Raw genomic sequence first — 20,947 nt, 5'->3', positions numbered from 1 at the left:
GGTATGTAACTAAAAATTAAAATGTCCAACTTTCTATTTTCTTGATTATTTTAAAATATTAGCTAAGATAAATAAAATTTCACATTTATTTAACAAAAGAATAGTTGCATGGGCAAGGATGTTCTAATATTTCTTTTGCTAACTAAATCTCGTTTGTAAGCAACCGCAGAGGCTAATATTTCGATTCAGATAAAATTATATTCAATGATAAAGCTCTCTCTTAAGATTCAATGCCATCTTATCCAAATGTTATTGAGTAAGAGATGTTCTAATTTTTTACTATACAAGAGTATCTCTAACACGGGTTCTTTTACTTAACAAAAACGTCTCTATGTTAAGGACCTCCATTGGAGGAATAAAAAATGAGTATCTATTTGGTAACAAGCAACTATAAATGAGTCTCACATTTAAAATAAGTAATAAAATACATACGAATTGGTCTCACTTTCAAAAGAAGTAATATTTTATGAGGTAATTTATAATTTGATAAATAAATTATTTTATATAATGATGTAAAGTTAGTAAAATATATTTAAGTATTTTTCATTGAAGTCTCTATTAGTTTATTGTCATTGAGTCAATAGATAATTTTATTAAAAAATTACAAATAAATAATGTATATATGTAGAGTTCATTTAAGAAGTCATTGTTAATATAATACCACTGTGGATATGCTAAAAAAGGAACAAGATTTTGCTTTGTAATTTAAAGTTAAGGACAAATTAAAAAAAAAATTAAAACACTTAATTTCATATTCCAACTTCTCCGTACACCAAAAAAAATATATTCCAACTTCTCTCAAAGAGACGCGTACTATTTGTTCATACCCAAATTTAATAACCCTGAAAAATTGCTTTTCTCACATGTTTTTTTCCTAAAAATACATAGAAAATATGTTTTTGCCCCGGTGGTATCTAACTATCGTTGACTCCAGATGCAGGCTGGCTTAGCTGCACTTAAGTGAAATTACTGACAGAAAATCAATTCTGATTTTACGTGTTTCGGTCGAAAAATCAAAATAAATCAAGGCTTATTCGGGTATTTTTATAGAGATGTCCGTAAAAAACCAGCTCAAAATTTGATTTTTAGGTCGATGTTTTAAGGCTTTGGTTTCTTGCGTTTTTGGCGCATTAAAAATTCATATTTAATCAATCCGTTGTCGGAAAATTCTAATTTTTTGTGGGAAATGTTTTTTTTTTATTTCTTTAACATATGTGCAGAAAAATAATGAAAAAAATCAACCTCTATGTAACTTTTCCGGACGCGCATTTGAGAAAAATTGTGATTTTACGCGTTTCGGTTAAAAATCAAAATAAATTGAAGCTTAGTCAAAATACTATGGAAATTTTCAGATCCTCAGTATGTATATTCATAGAGGTGTCTACGAAAAAACAACTCAAAATTCGATTTCTAGATCGATGTTTTGAGGTTTTGGTATCTTGAGTTTTAGGCGCATTAAAAATTCATATTTAATCAATCAATTGCCAGAAAATTCTAATTTTTTGTGGAAAATGTTTTTTTATGTCATTAACATGTGTGCAAGAAATAATGAAAAAATTCAACATCTATGTAACTTTTCCGGACTTGAACTTGGGAAAAAAATTACGATTTTACGCATTTTGGTAAAAAATCAAAATAAATCGAGACTTAGTCGAAATACTACGGAAATTTTCAGATCCTCTATATGTATTTTTATAGAGGTGTCTGCAAAAAAAAACTCAAAATTCGATTTCTATGTCGATATTTTGATGTCTTGAATTTTAGGTGCGTTAAAAATTCATATTTAATTCATCTCTTGTCGAAAAATTCAATTTTTTTTAAGAGATATTGTTTTTTTGTCCAAAATATGCGTGAAAAAAATCGTGAAAAAATTCAACCTCTAGGCCACTTTTCCGAACACACACTTTGAAAAAAAATTGCGATTTTACGCGATTCGATCGAAAAAATCACAATAAATCGATACTTAGTTGCAATGCTACGAAACTCTACAACATTTCTATAAAAATACATATAAAGGATTTGCAAAATCATTTTGAATGAGTTTCGATTATTTTTTTTTTCCTTCAACCGAAACGCGCAAAATCAAAATTGATTCTCTGCTTGGAACCACACTTAAGTGCATATGAGTAACTGTTATCTCGTTTGTGAGCAGATATGCCCATTCTTTTCTGATTCACTTCTCACCTTAACAAATTAGACAATAAAAGGAAGAAGAAAATCGTATTATGCAAAACTTTGGTTCTGTCTTTTCTTCTTCTATATTCTAATAAGTTAAAAATGAAAATGTTATTGTTAGGCAACATGCCAGCTGGCACTGCACCATTGGGTGAGTGCAATGTTCACACAAACGAGAAACGCAGACGGTAAGAGAGTGCGCGCGCCAAGGTAGTGGTGCAGTGCAGTGGCAAGAATAAGCAAATGTTACTATATAGGGATGATTTGGATAGTGAGTGAAAATGAGAGGAGTTCTTACCTGTTACATTGAAGGTAGTCATGTCCAATGCAGGAGAATCTTCAGCTAAGGTTCTGTTCTGTTTTCTTTTTTTCTTTCAAAATTCTTCATCTTCACTATCAAGATGTCATTTTTTTCTTCTTTTCAAAACTCTGTTCTCATAATAATTTTTGTTGATGTGACTGGATTAAAGAACGAAGTTTTATTGTTTATGATTAGTTGTGTCGTGTGACTTAATATTTGTTTCTGTTATTAGTATTCCTTTGTTTCTTATAGCATCTTTTCTTTTCAAGTGTAGAAGAAAGTGACGAGTTTTGATTGGAGAAACAAGGGTAAGTTGAGCCCAGTGGAACATCAAGGCAATGCGAGTACGTGTTTTTTTTTCTTTCTTTCTCTTTAACAATTTCTTATTTGTATTTTTATAGTTTCTTAAAAAGATTAATGTATATAACTTTTGTGTGTAGACTCTTGCTTTGCCTTTGTGGTATGTTATATAATTGAAGCACTATATCGTATAAAAAACGAGGGAAAAGATGTCATTCTCTCTCGTCAAGACATTTTTAATCAAATGATTAAAAATGAAAAAGACCCGGATCCGAAGAAAGTAGTTCGATTCCAGCAACATTGAGGTGGATAACAGAGCACGGTTGTATTTTGGCGGAACTCTGTCCATATGAAGAAATTTTTAACCCAAATGATTACATGCGTAAGGTATGCTACTTTTCTATCTCTCTTTTCTTTAAAAAACAAAACTTTCTATCCATCTTTTAATTATTTATTTTATTAATTTTTGATTGACATTGTTTTATTTATTTTCTATCTCAAGCCTTGCATGTGGATCGAGACTTTTATGGGGTTTGACCTTACAGAGGAAATCTCCCTACAACACAATAAGAAAAAGATTGAAAAACGAATAGAGAGTGAAATTCAAGAGGGACCGGTAGCTGCAGAAATGTTATGGCTTCCAGGGATGGAACATATTAAAGGAGTGAGTTTTAAGTTGTTTTAATAAACTTATTTCATTTAATTTTGTTTGTTTGAGGAAATCTAATTTTTATTAAGTTGTGATTTAATTTTGCTCCTCTATATAATTGCAGGAGATTTATTCTGGTCCAGAAGTTGCAAAAGATTTTGATAAAGCGGAAGCTCACGGCGTATCATTGGTTGGTTTTGGGGAAGAAAAGAAAGATGGCAAGTTAATTAGATTTTGGGTGATTCAAAATTCACATGGATCGCAATGGGGCGAGAATGGGTTTGGGAGAATTGATAGATCACCATCCCACGGTAGGTTACTTATTCACAAAGTCTGGATTGTCCGATGGGTGAAAGATAAGAAATGAAATGGTGATCTATATTGACATTAGACTACTTTAGACTGTTTTATGGTGTGGTTTTAGTCTAAGAATCATACGTGACTTAAGATATTGAATATGAAACTTATATCTTGAAACATAAGAAATTCAAGTCTCGTATTACCATAAATTTCAGTTTTGTTTCTTTAGGTGAAAGCAATATACATATGCTATGAAATAATATAATGCTGTGTAAATTTTATGTCAACTTATGCAATACGAGTGTTTCTCGTATTTAAATGTAACTGAAAATCACCAAAAGGCATTTATAACCACCTATAAAAAATAATAACATTATGATTAAAAAAATTACTAAAAGAAAATACGGGAAATGCTAACTTGAATAATGAACTAATGAAGTATTATATTAAAGTTGAATATTGTTGAAAATAACTCGTTTAAATGACATTTAATGTTGTCTATGTATATTACATTTTAATTGGTTGATATCATGAGAGGATAAATTACCCCATAAACAAAAGAGAGTAACGTAGACCTCTCCTAAATAATAGTATTTGCTTATGTAGGGATATCCCCCTTTTCAATTCAGTAAAGTAATTGATTTGTAATAAATTTAGTTAATTATTTGGAGCTGTCAACTTGTCATGTTTGTCAAACAGTGAAGAATATTATATTAAAAAACTCACAAAGTGATTAATCAACTATTATCTTTGTAATTTCTACAGTGCAAGACTATGAAATACTAATACCTTGTTGCAACAACTTAAACCCGCTTGAAAATTTAACTTTGGCAACGGACCTCCATCCCAAAAATGGAGTAAGTTAGCAACCCTTCTTCCATTCCATTAGTCTTTGACCAAAACACCCATTAGTTTCTATTTCAAAATAGTTTTAAGTGAAGGATAATTGAATAATTTTGTTTTTAAACCAAAATAAAATAGTAACCACTTCCGAGATTTGCGTGTGTTTCTCAATTCTGTGTTCCATTCAATTTATTTTTTTCTGATAAAGCAACATCTTCTTCTTTTTTTTTTTTTTTTTTTTTTTTTTTTTTTTTTATAAAAAAAAAGTTCCGAACAAAGAATACGCTAATTCCCCTAAAAAAAAAAAAAGAATCAACAGATTAGTTACACAGTGCTTCCAACGAACTTTTTTATTTTTTTTGGAGAAGCTTACATATAAATAATGCATGTTGTTCAGTAATTTTTTTTTGTTAAGAAAAGAAAAAAAAAACACCAACATTTGTACTTGGAAAATGCTAGATATCAAGAATGATTTTATAAGAAAAATTTAAGAATGACATGGCATAATAATCACCTTTAGATTTCAGTCTCATTTATTAATCTTTCATAAAAAAAAGATACATAACACCCACCACCCCATAATTTCCGGCCAGGTTGAGATTTTATTGGTTAACATTAATTTCATGACTATTTCTTTATAAAATCTTAGGGTGATTATTCTGTCATGTCATTCTTAAAATTTTCTTGAAAAAATCTTTCTTGATATATAGTATTGCTCTTTGTACTTTGTACGAGGTGTGCCATGCTGTCACGTTAAAAAAATTATTGTTAAAAAAAGGACTTCAAGGCAAATTACGGTAATGTCCATTCATTAAATAGAGTTTGTTAATAACACAATGGGGTTTTTAGTAAAATACAAGTGGGAGTAGGTTGCTAACTTACTCCTTCATGTTTTTGGGTGGGAGTAAGTTAGCAGCCCCATATATATATATATATGGCAAATTATATGGTGCATCCAATATATTTGAGTGTATCAGTACACTCACTCTTCAAATTAATGATTAAATGAGTTGTATTTTGAAGAAAAATATTATTTTCTATCATTTATATTTATAATAACCAAATCTTATTCGTCAGAAATATTAACAAAATAAAATTAATTTTTTTTGAATTTTTAGCACTCATAATTGAGAATATTGATTATATTTTACGATAAGAGAGATGCTAGCAACAGATGCTCAAACACTATCTCTTAGTCACACGCTTTGTGATTGGGCCACGTCATCCATATTTTAAACAATTTATTTGGCCTCCGGTTAATCAAGTTTTGCTTGTGTCTTCTCTGTCCAAACACCACCACCACTATCTACCATTCTTTCTGCTTAAAACCATCGTCAACAACTATGCGTGTTCAAATTTGCAACGTATGACCAAATAATCATAAAATTAAAGGTTGCACAAAACTAATATTAAGCTAATCTGCGTCAATTTCAAAAGTTCCGTAAATTGAAAATCCAAACTTTGAGAGGCATAAGAGTCCAAGGACCTGCTGAAAAACATCCTCTGTTACTTCCTCAATGGAAACCATTATTTTTTGGAATTTCTTAGATGGGTTTTGTATTATAGCCATCTGGGTCTTTATTTCTGCCATCAAAACTAGAACTTGGTAAGGTTTGAAGATGGGTGTTTCAAATAGGATTTCTTTCATGGATTTCTCTTCTAGTGATGGAGGGGCTTCTTCATGGGTTTGATTTGGATAGCGAGGATCTTAGGTGGGATTGGTTGATTTTGAATGAGTTATGGTTATGGGTTTGTGACTACTGAAGCAATAACAAAGTTGGATTTTTTTTTTCGTTTTCTTCTTTATTAGAAGGGGCAAGATATTGAATCTAGAAAGGTGGGGTATGAGCAATGCTAATAACAAACGCTTGGACAATCGCTTTTTAAACAATTATTATGATTCTTATAAACAATGAACTGATGTTTTTTTTTTTTATGAAATGATGTTCTATAAAATATAAATATTGATAAATAGTTATTTATTTCATAAAAAATGATCGTTAATTTATAAAATTATGAAGAAAGAGTACCGGTACACCTCATTTTGTGAGTGTACCGTAGAAGTTCCCTATATATATATATATATATATATATATATATATATATATATATATATATATATATATATATATATATATATATCTGTGTGTGTGTGTCAGGATCCGTTGATACCAGGTGTCAACGAATTCGTTGACACCAAATCTCAACCATCAATCTTATTTAATCTAAAGGCTCTCATTAACTCACTTAAAATGTGCACGTGAACCCTCGCCCTCTTCATTCTATCGTTCTATCTGCAATATCAGTATCGGTGTATCATCTCCTTCTCCATTGTGTATACCTACCTGCACTGTCATCTCCTTCATCAATCTAATGCGACACTCCTGAAAATTAAAAGCCCACTATTCAATTAGTGGCGTAGATGAATTCAAACAAAGATTAAAGTAGAAATATGCTTAACCTAATTTCCTTTTGCAATTACAAATCAATTCCACACATTATTTTGATCCATTTTTCATCCATGATCGGTTCTCATGGTCACCGATAAAACTTGAATAAATTAATTCATTGAATCAAAATAGTGGAATCCCATCTCATATCATAATTTTTTCATCAACGGACTGTTCAATTGATTATGTCTACAAAATAATATGAATTGTTGTTGTTGGTGGATACACTTGATAGGGAAATACGAATTACGATTTTTTTTTGCTTACACCGTGTCTTGTGGGATTTATTTAAGTATACATATATGAGCATGCTGCTTCAGATTCACTTTTATTGCCCTTTGCAAGAAACTGCAATACATGGTGACAAAAATCCCCCTATGTAGTGTCAAGAAACAAAATTTCAATTGAAATCAATTAGGGACTAAATTAAGTTTCAAAGGCTTAATGTTGTGGTCCTTACTTCATTCTTTATTCTTGTGCGGTCAATAACAATAGACCGACAGGGAAGACGTTTAGGGATTAAGCGTTTTGTTTTTGTTGGAGTAATTTCAGGGTTTAATTAAAACAACAAATTATTATCACTTGTATATATATATATATATATATATCCAATGAAGGTTCTTTTGATACCAAAATGTGAACGATATTGCATGGAATGAAATGTGTCAATGAAAATAATTAAACCAAGAGTATTATGTAGGTAGTATAAGTAAACTATTATCCACTGTTATATGCTTGTTATCATAAGACATCAAAGACTTCTGCTCACACTTGTATGTTCATTTCCGTCTTGCCAAAACCTCACCATCCGAATATATGATCCCTTCATTCTCTTGGTACTGGGTGTGTGGACCACTGGACCATGTTCCGGCTGGGCTGAAAGCATTCATCTGTAATTTATTGCAAGATACATAAATTAGCCAACTTTTGTTATGCAAACAACCCAATGCATAGACACTTTAAAAACTCAAAGTAACTGCTCCAAAAAGTATTGCACAAGACATCAGGAAATCAGACATTCAAAATATGTGGCATAGGCCATGGAGATATTTCACATGAGAAAGGTAATGTTTTTTAAACCTGAATTTAACATCAGGTGGTGCCATTGTGTATTCAGCTCCCCCCCCCCCCTTAGGTCCTTGACATAGTTGTCAATAGCGAATTGCAGAAAGAAAAAAACAAAGTGATTTGATAAAATTCCGCTGTGCAGTAGTGACACAGCACAGCTACTTGATAATACGGTGCACTAAATATCATATCATGGAACAATAGTGATTTGTTCAAATTCCGGTGCACTATAACACTGTTATTTAACAACACATGAGACTGGTATGTATCTTGACATCAGAAAAAATTCAGATATTATTCAACAAATGTCATTTCCAAGTTTAATGAACTTCAAAAACAGTCAAGTTACCTCATAAGCCAAAAGAACCAAACCTTCTTGCTAGCAAAACTCTACTATATCCCGTTAATTTTCCGCAGCAAGAACCTACAGACATGGCAGAAATTCCATATTATCAAATATAACCAACTACTCTTATTATTCTGCATGAGATATTTTTAATTCTGTATGCCACTTTTAAAAATATGTTGCCACTTATAGAGATTTGTTCACTCACTTTACATACAATATGTTAAAATTTTAAGAAAGATGATAATAATCATCTAATTCCATTGATTCAGACCATAATTAAAGACTCTGTCATGATGCAATTATTTCCATGGAAAGATAGAACTTTTGACAAATTGACGCCCAAAGAAATACACATTATATATAAATAAAATTAAACATCGCATATAATTAAAATTTTGAGATTGTAGTCCTTTTTTCCTTTTCTTTTTTCATTTGCTTTCATTTACTAATTGCACCAACAAAAAAATATAGCATAAATAAATAACTCTAATAAATGTAGACGTTTGCGCCTTAAACAACCCACAATTCTAGACTTCTGGGAAAACAAGAAAGTTCCAATGCTATAGGTTTGGTGGATCCTGGTTTAATTCCCTTGAGAGTCTCATACTCGATAATGTAGCACACAACAATCGCTGCATGAAAAAGCTGAGGACTCGAGAACTAGAGTTGGAGTATGAGAACAATCTCATGTGGGGACAGTTGAAGATGTTCAGAGCCAAGCAGCAGAAAACTGTAATAGAGTGATGTAAACTAACATTTAGAAAGAGCTTATAATGCTCTATAGGAATACAAATACGTCAAGAGCTTCTTCCCAAGCTAACTGCCTCTACTGTTGGTAACAGTAACCATGCATATGCTGAATTCTTATATAAATTCAATAATCTTTTTAAGAAGTGAAACACACACCGCCACGATAAGAGAAACTTACTAATGTGCTCTCTTGCCTCCAAGTAATAATTATTCCCTCTCAAAGTTGGAAAAACATCTCGTTTATTGAATCTATTCTATAAATTCACTGTCAAATTAAACAAACAAAACAGAAACAAAAATGGATAATCGAATGATCTTTTCAGTTTCAACATGGATGATGCTTGCATATCTAAAGTGGATTTTCAATGGAACCCTGGTAAAGATTATTGACTATAGATGCCAACCAGGGCTGCAGTTTTTGTTTTTACTCAATAAAAAAGAAGTTACAATGAAGAAACATATAATATGCATTCGGAAAGAAAAAAAAAACTCAAACCATTTGATAATGAGGAGCACCTGAAAATGCTGCCAACAAAGTAGCATCAGGGCCTAATCCATGACTTTATAAAAATTTAAGGTCCATAATCAACAATTCAACATACCAATTGAAGAAGACTTTCATATTTAATATGTATTTTACATATTTCAGTGTTTTAAATAACCAGTGTAGCGCCGCTATACCCCATTACATATCGGGATTTCGAGCGACCGCGATGAAAGCTGATACACTATTGCGATTTTAAAGCACGTGCATCTTCATAAGCTTGCCTTTTCTACGCAACATGAACGACTGGTAGCAAATGAATAACCAGTTTTCCATCCTTTTATCAAGTCAAAAGTAGGTAAGTCAGGAACACTGACTAAAATGTTTAAATCCTGCAAGAAAACTGCTTAACCAAGTATCCATTTATATGACACTTCTTTTCATCTATATTTTGTATTACGACAATGACTTGCATAGAGTAAAGTATGTCAAAAGTCTTCCACCAAAGTATTTTGTATGTGAATTTAACATTGAATTCAAAAAATGAGAGAGGCTAGTTTGTGGTTAAATTCACATAACTAGCGACAGTGTTTAACAAATTTTAAATTCAGAATCAATTAATTTCATGATCTATAACCACAAATATATAACCGGTAGTCCTAATTTCTTAACCAATCAACCGATTTAATGTAGCTACATTCATATAAAAAAATCTCAATTCGTAAAATCACACATCCTAGCAAAATCAGAAATCCATTACCTTTGTTGCTGTAGCTTCACTGTTCCTGGTGATGCGGCGGTAACCGGATGAGCAGTGGCGGAGCCAGGAATTTTATAGAGCCTGGGCAAAAAATTTATCGCAAAACGTTACTTCCTTCCTGCGAATAATTTCACATTTCCTACGGATATATCTTTCCTGCGGAACCTAGATCCTTGGCAAAATCTGCAGGAAATGTGTTTCCTGCAGAATTTACACAAAATTCCGCAGGTAAATCCGCAGGAAAAGCTAAAAATTCTAGTAATGGTTGGACTTGCTACAAAGAAAGTTGGAACCGAGCCTGGGCACTAGCCCAGGCTAGCTGGGGGTGGCTCCGCCCCTGCGGATGAGGGACGTGGAGGCCGAATTTGATGGTTTTCGTGCAAGGGAGGATAAAGGAAACAAGGGTCCGGATATGGGGAGAGTGTACGAGGGAGGGGGATTGCGCCTGTAGGCTGCTTCCTCCACCGGAGCAATGGAGAGAATATCGGTTTTGATGGTTTGTTTACACTGTATTTGTTTGGTTGAGGTGAAATAGAGAAGAGAGAAAGAGGATGCAGAGAAAAAGGAGAGAGAGTCAGTTTGGTTGCAAAGAGAAAAAGGGGAGAGAGATAAAAATACATGGGGGCACGTCTGATTTTAATCTCTTCAAAGAAAGAGAGAAGAAACCAACTTTCTTACTATTGTTCAGTAGTGCCCGTGTAAAATTGCTGCAACCTTGCAACATGATGGTGACTGGAAAAAAAACTGCAGGGGTATTATAGTAATTTTATAAATAATCAACACTTTTCTCTCTTCTATTTCTCTCATATTTCTTTTATACAAAACAATACATCAAATCTACTCTATTTCTCACATACTTCTCTCTTCCCATACTCTCTCACCTATTTCTCTCTTCACATCTTCTCTTCCAACCAAACACACACTTACACTGTGTTTGGTAGAAGAGAAAAAGGAAAGAGAGCAGTTGAATTGAGAGAGATAGAAGAGAAAATGAGCATTTCTTTAGTTTGGTTGTGGTGAGAAATAAGGGAGAGAGAGATAAAACATGTAGGGCCCACTGCTTTTTTAGTATTTTTGACATTTCTCTTTTCTCACCTTACCCAAGGGATTAAACTGCACACAATAGAGTTAAAAAAAGGAACAAAACTTTAAAAAGAATTACTAGCAAACATTCAAACACAATGGATGCATACTACGCAGGAAACTACAAATCATTCAAAGACAAAGGCTATATTATTATAAAAACAAAATGCATGGGGACAAGGGCAAGCCAAGCATGTAACATTTGAAAAGTGAAGTTACAATTTTCCCAAAAGTAAACTGACTAGGAAGTACATCTTTGCTATTTAAATTTTGAAGTCATCACTGATCAGAATATGCCAAGACTATATACTAACTTATTGCTGGTTTGTGGTATTTGTTATCAACTTCATTGCCACTTTCTTGAACAGAAGTTGGGCTGAAGCTCAACTAAAATACCATAATCAAATGCAAGTTTAAAAGCATTATAATCTGTTACCATTTTTAAGCCTAAAAATATTTATTCTTCTCCTATAAAATATTAAACATGTAAGCATGCAAAATAGAAATGTTATTACCATGGTGTGTGTGTGTTAGGTTTTAATGGAACATGACTTGATCACAGGTTCAGGCCTACAGTCACAGACGTGGGCCTGGAAAGTGGTAGCAGACGTGTTGGAAGGATGAACATCTTCTGGTTTTGGTGTTGCTTTGAAGGTAATGTAGTAGCTGCCTAAAGGAATATGACTTATGGCTGCCTTGACAAGCACCTTAAACTCGTACTTCAAACCCTAAATAAAACAAAATAGAATAACATTGAAGTTGATAACTGGATAAAGATACACACAGATATTGGCTTGGTGGTTAAGTAGTTTATAACCTGATTGTCCTTGTTGTACTTTTCCAAAGCACACTTGGAGAGTCGAATGAGAAGTGGCTGCTCGTGATCGTCTATAGGAACGGGTCTGGGCCAGTTATGGCCAAATATATTTGCTAAAGGTGGAATAGGGATAGCATCGAAGGGCTGTGCAGAGTACAGAAACAGATTAAAAAGTCAAACACAATTAAATTAAAACAAAAATTAGACTCTGTTTGGATTAATGGAACAGAACGGAGGAGAGCGGAATGAAATATAATGGAATGGAGCGGAATGGAACAAAGATTCCATTCCTTGTTTGGTTACTTTATGATGTTACAAAATAATTTTCCATTCCATTGTTTGGAAATTGGGTTGAACGGAACAAATAATAGATTTTTATTCCATTTCTACCCTTGTATTAAAAACAACAATATTAATATGTAAAAATATTATTACTAATTTGATTATAGAGCAAACAATAGATTTTAGAGGTTATAGAGCATTCTAATTTGATTTTGCATGCCAACAAAATTCTTACCAAACCGTGGTAATTCAAAAATAAAAACTAAGGTGATTCTCGTGTAAAAACAACAAAATATAATTGTGTTTGTAGTGTTAAGTACTCCCTCCGTCTCATACTAGGTGTCTTCTTTCCTAAAAAAAAATTATCTCAAATTATTTAACCCTTCTAAAGATGTTAATACAACATTTATTAATTTTTCCACTGACATACCCTTATCTATTGCATTTTAATCATTTATAACTATTCCACTAACCATAATTAATAAGGATACACATTTCACCATTAAAATCATCAATATTAATCATTTCCTTAACCCGTGTAAAACCCAAATAGGACAACTAAAGTATTGATTTTATAGAAGTATGCATACCTGAGACTAGAAAATAAAGCTATGTAATTGCGTACCTGAGGCATTTTGAATTGAAAAAACAAATGGAGAAAAAAGTACGCATACAAAAATATACAGAGCATTATGTAAGGGGATTCTCGTGTTGAACACATTTAGTAGGAGGGTGAAAAGTATTACCGATGAAATAAAAAGAGGGGTAAAAGGGTCATATTAAAAGTATGTTTCATTCCATTGCATACAAAAATTTGAAGGATCGAATGAGTTCCATTGTGTTTCATTCCACTCCATTCACTTGTTTGAAATTTAATGGGTTACTCCATCAAATATCAGGGAGAGAAAAAGACGTACACTTATGTTAAGAGCGGTCTTCAAATACTCAGCGACGGCCTTTTCTTCAGCCTCTTCTTTTTCTCTCACGACTCTATTCTTATAAACAAAGCGCGTACACGAAAAATAGCGGGGAATAGGGTCATCTTCATACTTGTCCTGAAGATATTCAATTGGTTTCGATACCCAGTCCCAATCAATTGGTTCCGGTTCCGAATCAGATTCCGAATCCGATTCCGGTTCCGTTTTCTGTTCTTCGTAGCTTTCCAAGGGAGGTCGGGTGACGCCGTGCAACACTGTTTCCAATTCCATCGACATTCTGCAACACTGGACGGAATGAAACGAATCGCAATTCACATAAAACCTAACTAACCAATTCATTTTATTTTATTGGCAAAATTACACAATTAGTCCCTTAACTTTATTTTAGGTAACACTTTCGTCCTTTATCTTTTTTTTGTCACGATTTAGTCCTTTATGTTATAAAATATCAACATAGTTATCCTTTTTTATGAAAAAAATAATCAAAAACTCCAAAAAAAAATCATCAAACTCATAGGCAAATGTAAATCTTCATCATACAAGCCTAGAAAATCAAATTTCTTTAAAAAAAATCTCATAAAAAATGATAAGATATTGTCATTTTATAACATAAAGGACTAAATCGTGACAAAAAAAAGATAAAGGACAAAAGTGTTACCTAAAATAAAGTTAAGGGACTAATTGTGTTATTTTGCCTATTTTATTTTATATGAAAGTTTTTTAGTTTGGGCTGACCTTTGTTTTGTTATAACCCGCCCACCAACAAATGTATGTATATGTTTGAAAATTTCTTATTGCCCCCCTTCCTTCTCGTGCACCTTTTAAATTTTTCATTTTACGTCTGTTCAGATTCTGTAATATGAAACTAAAAAAAATGATTCGAATTATAGAATTTGAACAATGATAATATATATGTGATATTCAACCTCTTTCTCTCATTTTCCCATTTTCTTATTTTACCCTAAAACACTCCTAGAACACCCCAAATTCAAATCTTGCTACATTGTGCCATTTTTCAAGTGAAGCTGCTCGAATTCGTCGATATTGAGACCTTTTCAACTACTAAACAAAAGATTAGTTTGCACCTTAAAAAAAAGTTTGCATTTGCTCAAACATTTGGTGTTTCATTCACATTTTTTTTTCTTCTTTTATGATATTGGTTGTGTTCGGATTTTAGAGCATAAGTTCTCATGTTCGATTTCAGAAACTAAACTTTTGTATTGTCCTAGTTTAGATTTTATAAACCGAACGCATAATTACTTGTTCAAAATATAGAATCTAGCACGTGTTTGAAAACTAATAAATTAGCGTTTTATACATTTCAAATTCTATAAGCCGAAAATGTATATTATGCATTCAAATTATGGAATTCGAATCATGCCAATATACCGAAGCCAAGTCTTTTTAAAATTGTTGAACAAGGGTTTGTCTGAGTTAAAATTTTATAATCCGAAACAACAAAGACACACTTCAAATTCTAGAATCCGGAAGGGGACAAAATGAAAATTTAAGAGGGTGAGCGAGAGGAGTAGGGAAAAGAAACTCACTATATATGTGTGAATTTATTCCTAAGTATGTTATCCAAAGCCCCCCTCTTTTTAACCTTCATTCAATTTTTGAAATGCGAATAGCATTTGTATGGATTGTGCCGTCTGAACGATTATGAGCTCAACATTTAGGAAAATGTTTTAGCTACAATTGATTTATAGTTTAATGCATTTCTTCCGGATGTTTCACACACTAGAATTGTAAAATCTAAATGTGTGAAATATGTTTTTCAGTACTTTTGCACATCTTGAATGTACAATTTGAATCTGTAAATGCAATTTTTAAATTTTTTTTATGCATGGTTGCAATACTATCACAGTTTATAAATTATTTGTCAAGTCCTCAACAACATATTTTAATAAGAGTGGTGCTATATAGTACGGAATGTTATTTTACGAAAATTCACGGAAATGTCTATTTGAGACACAACACTTGCAATTTTATATAATAGAAAGCTAATAACGAAGCACTCCTTTACGGAATACACGGGCTGATTAGGGGCAGAATTAAATTTTATTAAAAAATTATACTATAATAGTCTCCTTTAAATGAATACATGGGTGGTTGTTAACAAAATTAGTCAATTAACTAATTCGTTGAATGTAACCAAAAAAAAAACTAATTCGTTGAATTTCGTTTCAAGTTGGTCCGTACCACTAAGCATTATCCTTTTAATAATTCTCATTGCCATAATCAAAACTAGAAAATGTACTTTTCACACCAGTATTTTAAAATTCAAATGTATAACATATCCTTAATTTTTTGAATATATCCAGTACGTCCAAATTGTACAATCCAAATAAATCTCATCCAAATTTTGCAATTTAAAAGGGATTTTGAGGGACTTTTAAGATTGTTAGAGGAGGCGAGGTTTTGAAAAAATTACTCACTCGTGGTATTTTCACAAATGTGTTGTTCTTTTGTGAGAAACAACGTTTTCCTTTATCAATTAAAGTTGTACGATAAGAACAAGCAAACAATGATTACTTAGAAAATACCCAAAAAGAATCATAAAAAACAAAAATTAAGTAGCAAAAAAATGTGAAGTATAATAAAAATGGAGTATTTTAATTTGGTGGAGTTTAACATGGGAAAGGAGAATCCTTTTCCATGATAATATAGGTTGCTTTAAAACCATTAATATATTATTAAATATATTTGACGGTCCTGCTGGTTACTTGATATTAATTTTTTGTTCATACACTTAAAACAAAAACAAAAAACAGGCCCCACAATAGCTGTTCATCATTTTATCTGTATTTGTTAAGTGTAGTGGTAATGGGCCAGCTTCATTGTTTTTAATTCTGTAGCAAATTGAAACATAACATTTTAAATCCAGTATTTTTGGCTTTTTTTTTTTAATCCCAGTTTTATAAAATGGAAAATAAAATATCAAAATTTGACAGTTAAATGGAAAAAAAAAGGTTGATTTTGTTAATTTTTGTATTTGTATATAGTTTTTTTTTTATTAAACTACCAGTAACTAATGAGTACTATTTTTATTAGAAAAGAAAAATTAGCTCATTAAAATTGACATCGAGAAAAATTATTGTATAGATGTTCTAAAATGATAATTCTGAAATAATTTATATTTTTTTACCTTAATATAATGTCAGTTTAGAATAATTTGTTATCTTAATAAAATAAGCCACTCCTTCCGTCTCATTCTAATAGTCATTTTTTTGGCATTTTGTCAATTTTCTTTAATGTCTTAAAATATATATATTTTTTTTTTATTTCTTTAAATATATCAACATTATAGAATATATTGAATACCACTTCAATTAACTACTCCGCTAATTAATTAATAAAGATATTTTATTAAATTTTATCATAAAAATCAACTCAAAAGAACATTATTTTAAAAACCATGCATGGTAGGTGTAGATTGTAGTGTTGTTTTAAATGGGAGGTGTATTTCAAAGTTTAATTTAATATTCCTTGGTTTTCTTTTTAGAAAAAAAGCCTCCGAATCCAATTAACTTGTGCCAAAATTGATCTAAGATGGGACAATTGCCCCATGCTAAAACTCGCCGTAAAAAAAAGTCAAATTGGTCATTTATAAAGAAAGAAACAACAAGATCATTAAATAGAAAAATGATGATCTGAATCATTTAGCAGATAATGTCAAATTTCTGTCTTTTTCTTGGCTAAAGACAAATATGTCCACTTTCGCCTTCGATTACACCAACTGGTGGCGGCACTCTCTACTGTGTATGAGTGTTATTGTGTAGTTTTTTTTTCCGTCATTCTTATGTTGTGTTATTTTTTGGCATCAGACACTAACTTTGCATCTTGTTGGATGGTTCTCTTTTGCACGCCTTGTGCGAGATGAGCTACTTTTGGTGATCTAATATATTTTATTTTTGATTGTTAAAAAAAAATTAGGGTCAAAAAATTAAGAGAATGGTACCATTAAAAATTAAAATGACTCGGCACTCTTACCGCGACAAAAAATTCAGATCACAAATTAAAATAAATGCTTCCCTAAATAAAACAAATTAAATATATGTTGTGAAATTTTAACATGTGCTCTAATGACACAAGTTAGCATGACCTTAAAATTAATAGGGAAATCATAACCTTGTGTCTTTAGTGCACAAGTGTTCTTAGATAACATTTAAAATATTATTATTTTATTTTTTTTTCGTACAAAAGAGGGCAAAGCCCACATTTAAAGTATTTAATATAAAATATTTATTTTAAAAGTTATGCCAATTTATTTGTCAAAGATTTAAGACTTAATTTTTTTATAAGTATTTACTACTTATGAAATCTAAATTCATATAGCCGTAGAAAATTAGTAAAGAAAAAAGCAAAATAAGAGTGACAACAAATGCTAAATAGAGTAAAAATAGAGCATCTTTGGTTGGGAAATGTTAACTAATGCCCCTAATTAAGAAGATTATATGAAAACTTTGAATTGAGAAATGATGAAAAGTGGAATGTTTCATTTTAGAAAAGTCAAAAAGAGTTGTTGTCTTTAATAAAAAATTGAGAATGCTAACCATTGCCTTTGGGGCATTGGATAAGGGGATAAAAATTGAAATGCAGCATTGGAAAATAGTGAAAAGTGATAAATTTAACTTTTTAAAAGTCAAAATATTGTTGAAACCAATGCAAATATGTTACTTTTGACTTCCTTAACCATTGTCGACAATGGTTAATAAGATCCATAAAAAATTTATACTACCTCCGGTCCTATTTATAAGAGAATTTTGGGTCAACAAAAGTTGATGTATCTAGTTAAAAATTCAGTCCAAATACATTCACTTTTGTTGACCTAAATTTCTCTTATAAATAGGACCGGAGGGAGTAGTTCTAACTTTATTAACTAGTGTCGGGGCACGAGTTAAGACAATCTTTTTAGTTTGCCATTATTTAGTAGACATACAAAAAGAAAGACAAAAAGTTATACTTTTTCTACCCCAAGTATATCCGGTATGCCGCCGTCTCTTCTTCACATAAGAGGTTTCTTCCTACCTACGTAGTATAATGAATAAATCAAAGAAAAAAAAAAGCCTATATGACCCCAGAGCTGATGCTATCTAAAGATGCTTGTCTAATAACTCCAAAAGTTCTTTCAATTTCAACAATTGACTCACACATGTCACATACCATACCAATCCGATCAAACTTTTAGTATAATTTTATCAAGTGTATATGAAAGAGAAATGATATTTGAACATCCATTTAGTGATAACTTTTGCAACAACTTTCTCTCTCATACTCACATTACTTTTTACTTTATCTCTCTATTGCTATGGTTTCCGTGCCAATACCACTTTTTTCTTTGTAAAATATGGTTGTCAAATAAGTTGTCATCAAATTGGTTGTTCAAATAACACTCCTCATATGAAAATGCTTTTATTTAGGAAAAAGATACATGGACACTATTTTCCCGGTACCACTCTTGTACACCTGCCCATGTGGATGGCAGTTTTGTAATTTCGTTGAACATGCAGGGGCAAAATTGAGATTTCACATGTCCTTTCCTTCTCACATTCTCTTATCTCTCTTTCATTCTTCTTCTTCTCCGACACATCAATTACCACCACCATCATCCTCCCCCATCACCGACCACCACTTCCACCATTGTTCTCATCCTTCTCCTAGTCAGCCACTACCGTAGTCGGTGGCTTAGATTAGCGTTTCCGGCGACGTTGCCGTCACCGATCTAAAATTATAGAGACTGGAGAGGAAGAGGAATTCAACGGCGAGTGGAGAGAGAGAGATATGACAACAGGGACGAGAGAGATGAGAACGGTGAGGACGAACGTTTGTCGCCGTCGATAACAGAAGACGGGCGGTTATGGTGTAGCAGAGGACGGCGACGGTTGAGAGAGAAGGGAGAGAAGGCAGACGACGAGGGAAGAGGTGAGTTCTATGGACAAGTACGGTGACATTGGTGGCGGTGGCGGTGACAGAGGCCAGAAGGGGAGGGGTGCGGTGAGGAGAAAAGGAAGAAAGAGGATAGAAGTGACGACGGCTGAATAGTAAGAGAGAAGGACACGTGTTGCATTTTTATGTGGTGGTATAAGGGTCTATGCCACCTTAAAATGTTCATGTATCATTGCTCTTTATTTAAGTGATGATTGCATTCTTCAATTCAAACTCCCACCTTTTAAATCCTTTTCTAAATAAATCATCTATCACTTTTAGTTTCACTTTTGCATAGTAAAATATTTTTCCTTTAAAATAATTTGCTATGATTCGAACATTTTCGATTTACCAGTATCGAAATATAATTAATTTTGCCTTCAAAATCTATTCTAACTTTTCTTTTTAACTAAAAAAACAATTCTATTTAAAGTTTTAACTTGCAAAATTTGATATTTATCCTCAAATTATTTGTGCGTCTCGCCTTATATTTACATAATTTATAATTTTACATCAATTTCCTTTTCAAATAAAATTAATTTTCATCACATCTTAACGAGCGATTGACCCCTTAAAAAAATGGTCAAATGTTCCGTACTTCATTCCTTCATATAAAAAACATTCTATTATGAAAAAGGCTAAAATATGGTTTTAGTCCCTGCAAATATGCCTCGTTTTGGTTTTAGTCCCTGATAAAAAAAAATTGTTTTTGGTCCCTGCAAATTTTTTTGTTTTTGGTCCCTTCAGGGACTATTTTCAAAAACAAAAAATTTTACAAGGACCTTTTTTAAAAACAAAATATTTTGCAGGGACCAAAAACTACAAAATTGGTTCAGTTATAATGTGCCACGTATGCAAATCATCACAAAAGTGGGGTCAGGGACTATTTTCAAAAACAAAAAAAATTGCAGGGACCAAAAACAATTTTTTTTTTACCAGGGACTAAAACCAAAACGAGGCATATTTGCAGGGACTAAAACCATATTTTAGCCTATGAAAAAATAATTCAAATTATCTGCACTATAGATTCCGAATGAAGAATGATCACCGTGGTGGTAGCAACTCCGTACCTATAATACATTAAAAAAAATTGTTTCGACAGTTGAGAGTGTTAATTTTTATTTTTTTTTGGTCAAGTAGCTTAGTGATGAGAGTGTTAATTTTATTAAATAAGAATGAATAATGATAAAATTCAAATTTTAAAGATATTTAAACATAGAGATAGAGATAGTAAATGTTAAGGAACTAGCTAGCTAACATGTCATGGGGTAATGAAGGTGATCACTTTTCAATTATGTCATGTAATTGTAAATATGATATTATATCATATTCAATCATGATCTATATAAAAAAATAAAGTTAGAAACTGATAACGATATGTATCCAAAATTACTCTGTCTAGATTCGAGACTAAATAAAAAAGAAATAGATAGTTTAGTTTACGATGATTATTTATTTACACTAATTTTA

At 31.8% G+C, this 20,947-nt stretch overlaps 1 protein-coding gene across 3 annotated transcripts; it reads right to left on the bottom strand.

Moving 5' to 3' along the window:
- Positions 1-6,737: 6,737 nt before the first annotated feature.
- LOC11438947 (uncharacterized) lies at positions 6,738-13,853 on the bottom strand. 3 transcript variants are annotated; one of them, XR_003010430.2, is made up of 7 exons: positions 13,529-13,853; positions 12,330-12,473; positions 12,028-12,240; positions 10,430-10,510; positions 8,436-8,510; positions 7,788-7,908; positions 6,738-6,952 (listed from the first exon to the last, which is right to left on the bottom strand). XR_003010430.2 is itself a non-coding variant. In XM_024779471.2 (6 exons), the coding sequence occupies exons 1-3, from the start codon at positions 13,823-13,825 to the stop codon at positions 12,043-12,045; spliced, it is 639 nt and encodes a 212-aa protein (XP_024635239.1). In that variant the 5' UTR covers positions 13,826-13,853; the 3' UTR covers positions 7,641-7,908; positions 8,436-8,510; positions 10,430-10,510; positions 12,028-12,042. The 3 variants fall into 3 exon arrangements, 2 of the variants coding, with proteins under 2 accessions (XP_024635239.1, XP_003601572.2); XM_024779471.2 differs by lacking the exon at positions 6,738-6,952 and having other exon boundaries at positions 7,641-7,908; XM_003601524.4 differs by lacking the exons at positions 6,738-6,952; positions 10,430-10,510 and having other exon boundaries at positions 7,641-7,908.
- Between the last annotated feature and the right edge of the window lie 7,094 nt (positions 13,854-20,947).

The sequence above is a fragment of the Medicago truncatula genome, chromosome 3 (assembly GCF_003473485.1).
Source record: "Medicago truncatula cultivar Jemalong A17 chromosome 3, MtrunA17r5.0-ANR, whole genome shotgun sequence".
NCBI classification, from domain to species: Eukaryota; Viridiplantae; Streptophyta; class Magnoliopsida; order Fabales; family Fabaceae; genus Medicago; species Medicago truncatula.
This window is presented reverse-complemented; position numbering and strand designations above follow the sequence as displayed.

Bases quoted from the DNA above. Each gene is read 5' to 3' on its own strand.
- LOC11438947 (XM_024779471.2), bottom strand. From the start codon at position 13,825: ATGTCGATGGAATTGGAAACAGTGTTGCACGGCGTCACCCGACCTCCC. The intron at 12,474-13,528 runs GTACGTCTTTTT...TACTCTGCACAG, and splicing joins AGACCGCTCTTAACATAAGT to CCCTTCGATGCTATCCCTAT. The intron at 12,241-12,329 runs GTTATAAACTAC...TGTTTTATTTAG, and splicing joins AGTACAACAAGGACAATCAG to GGTTTGAAGTACGAGTTTAA.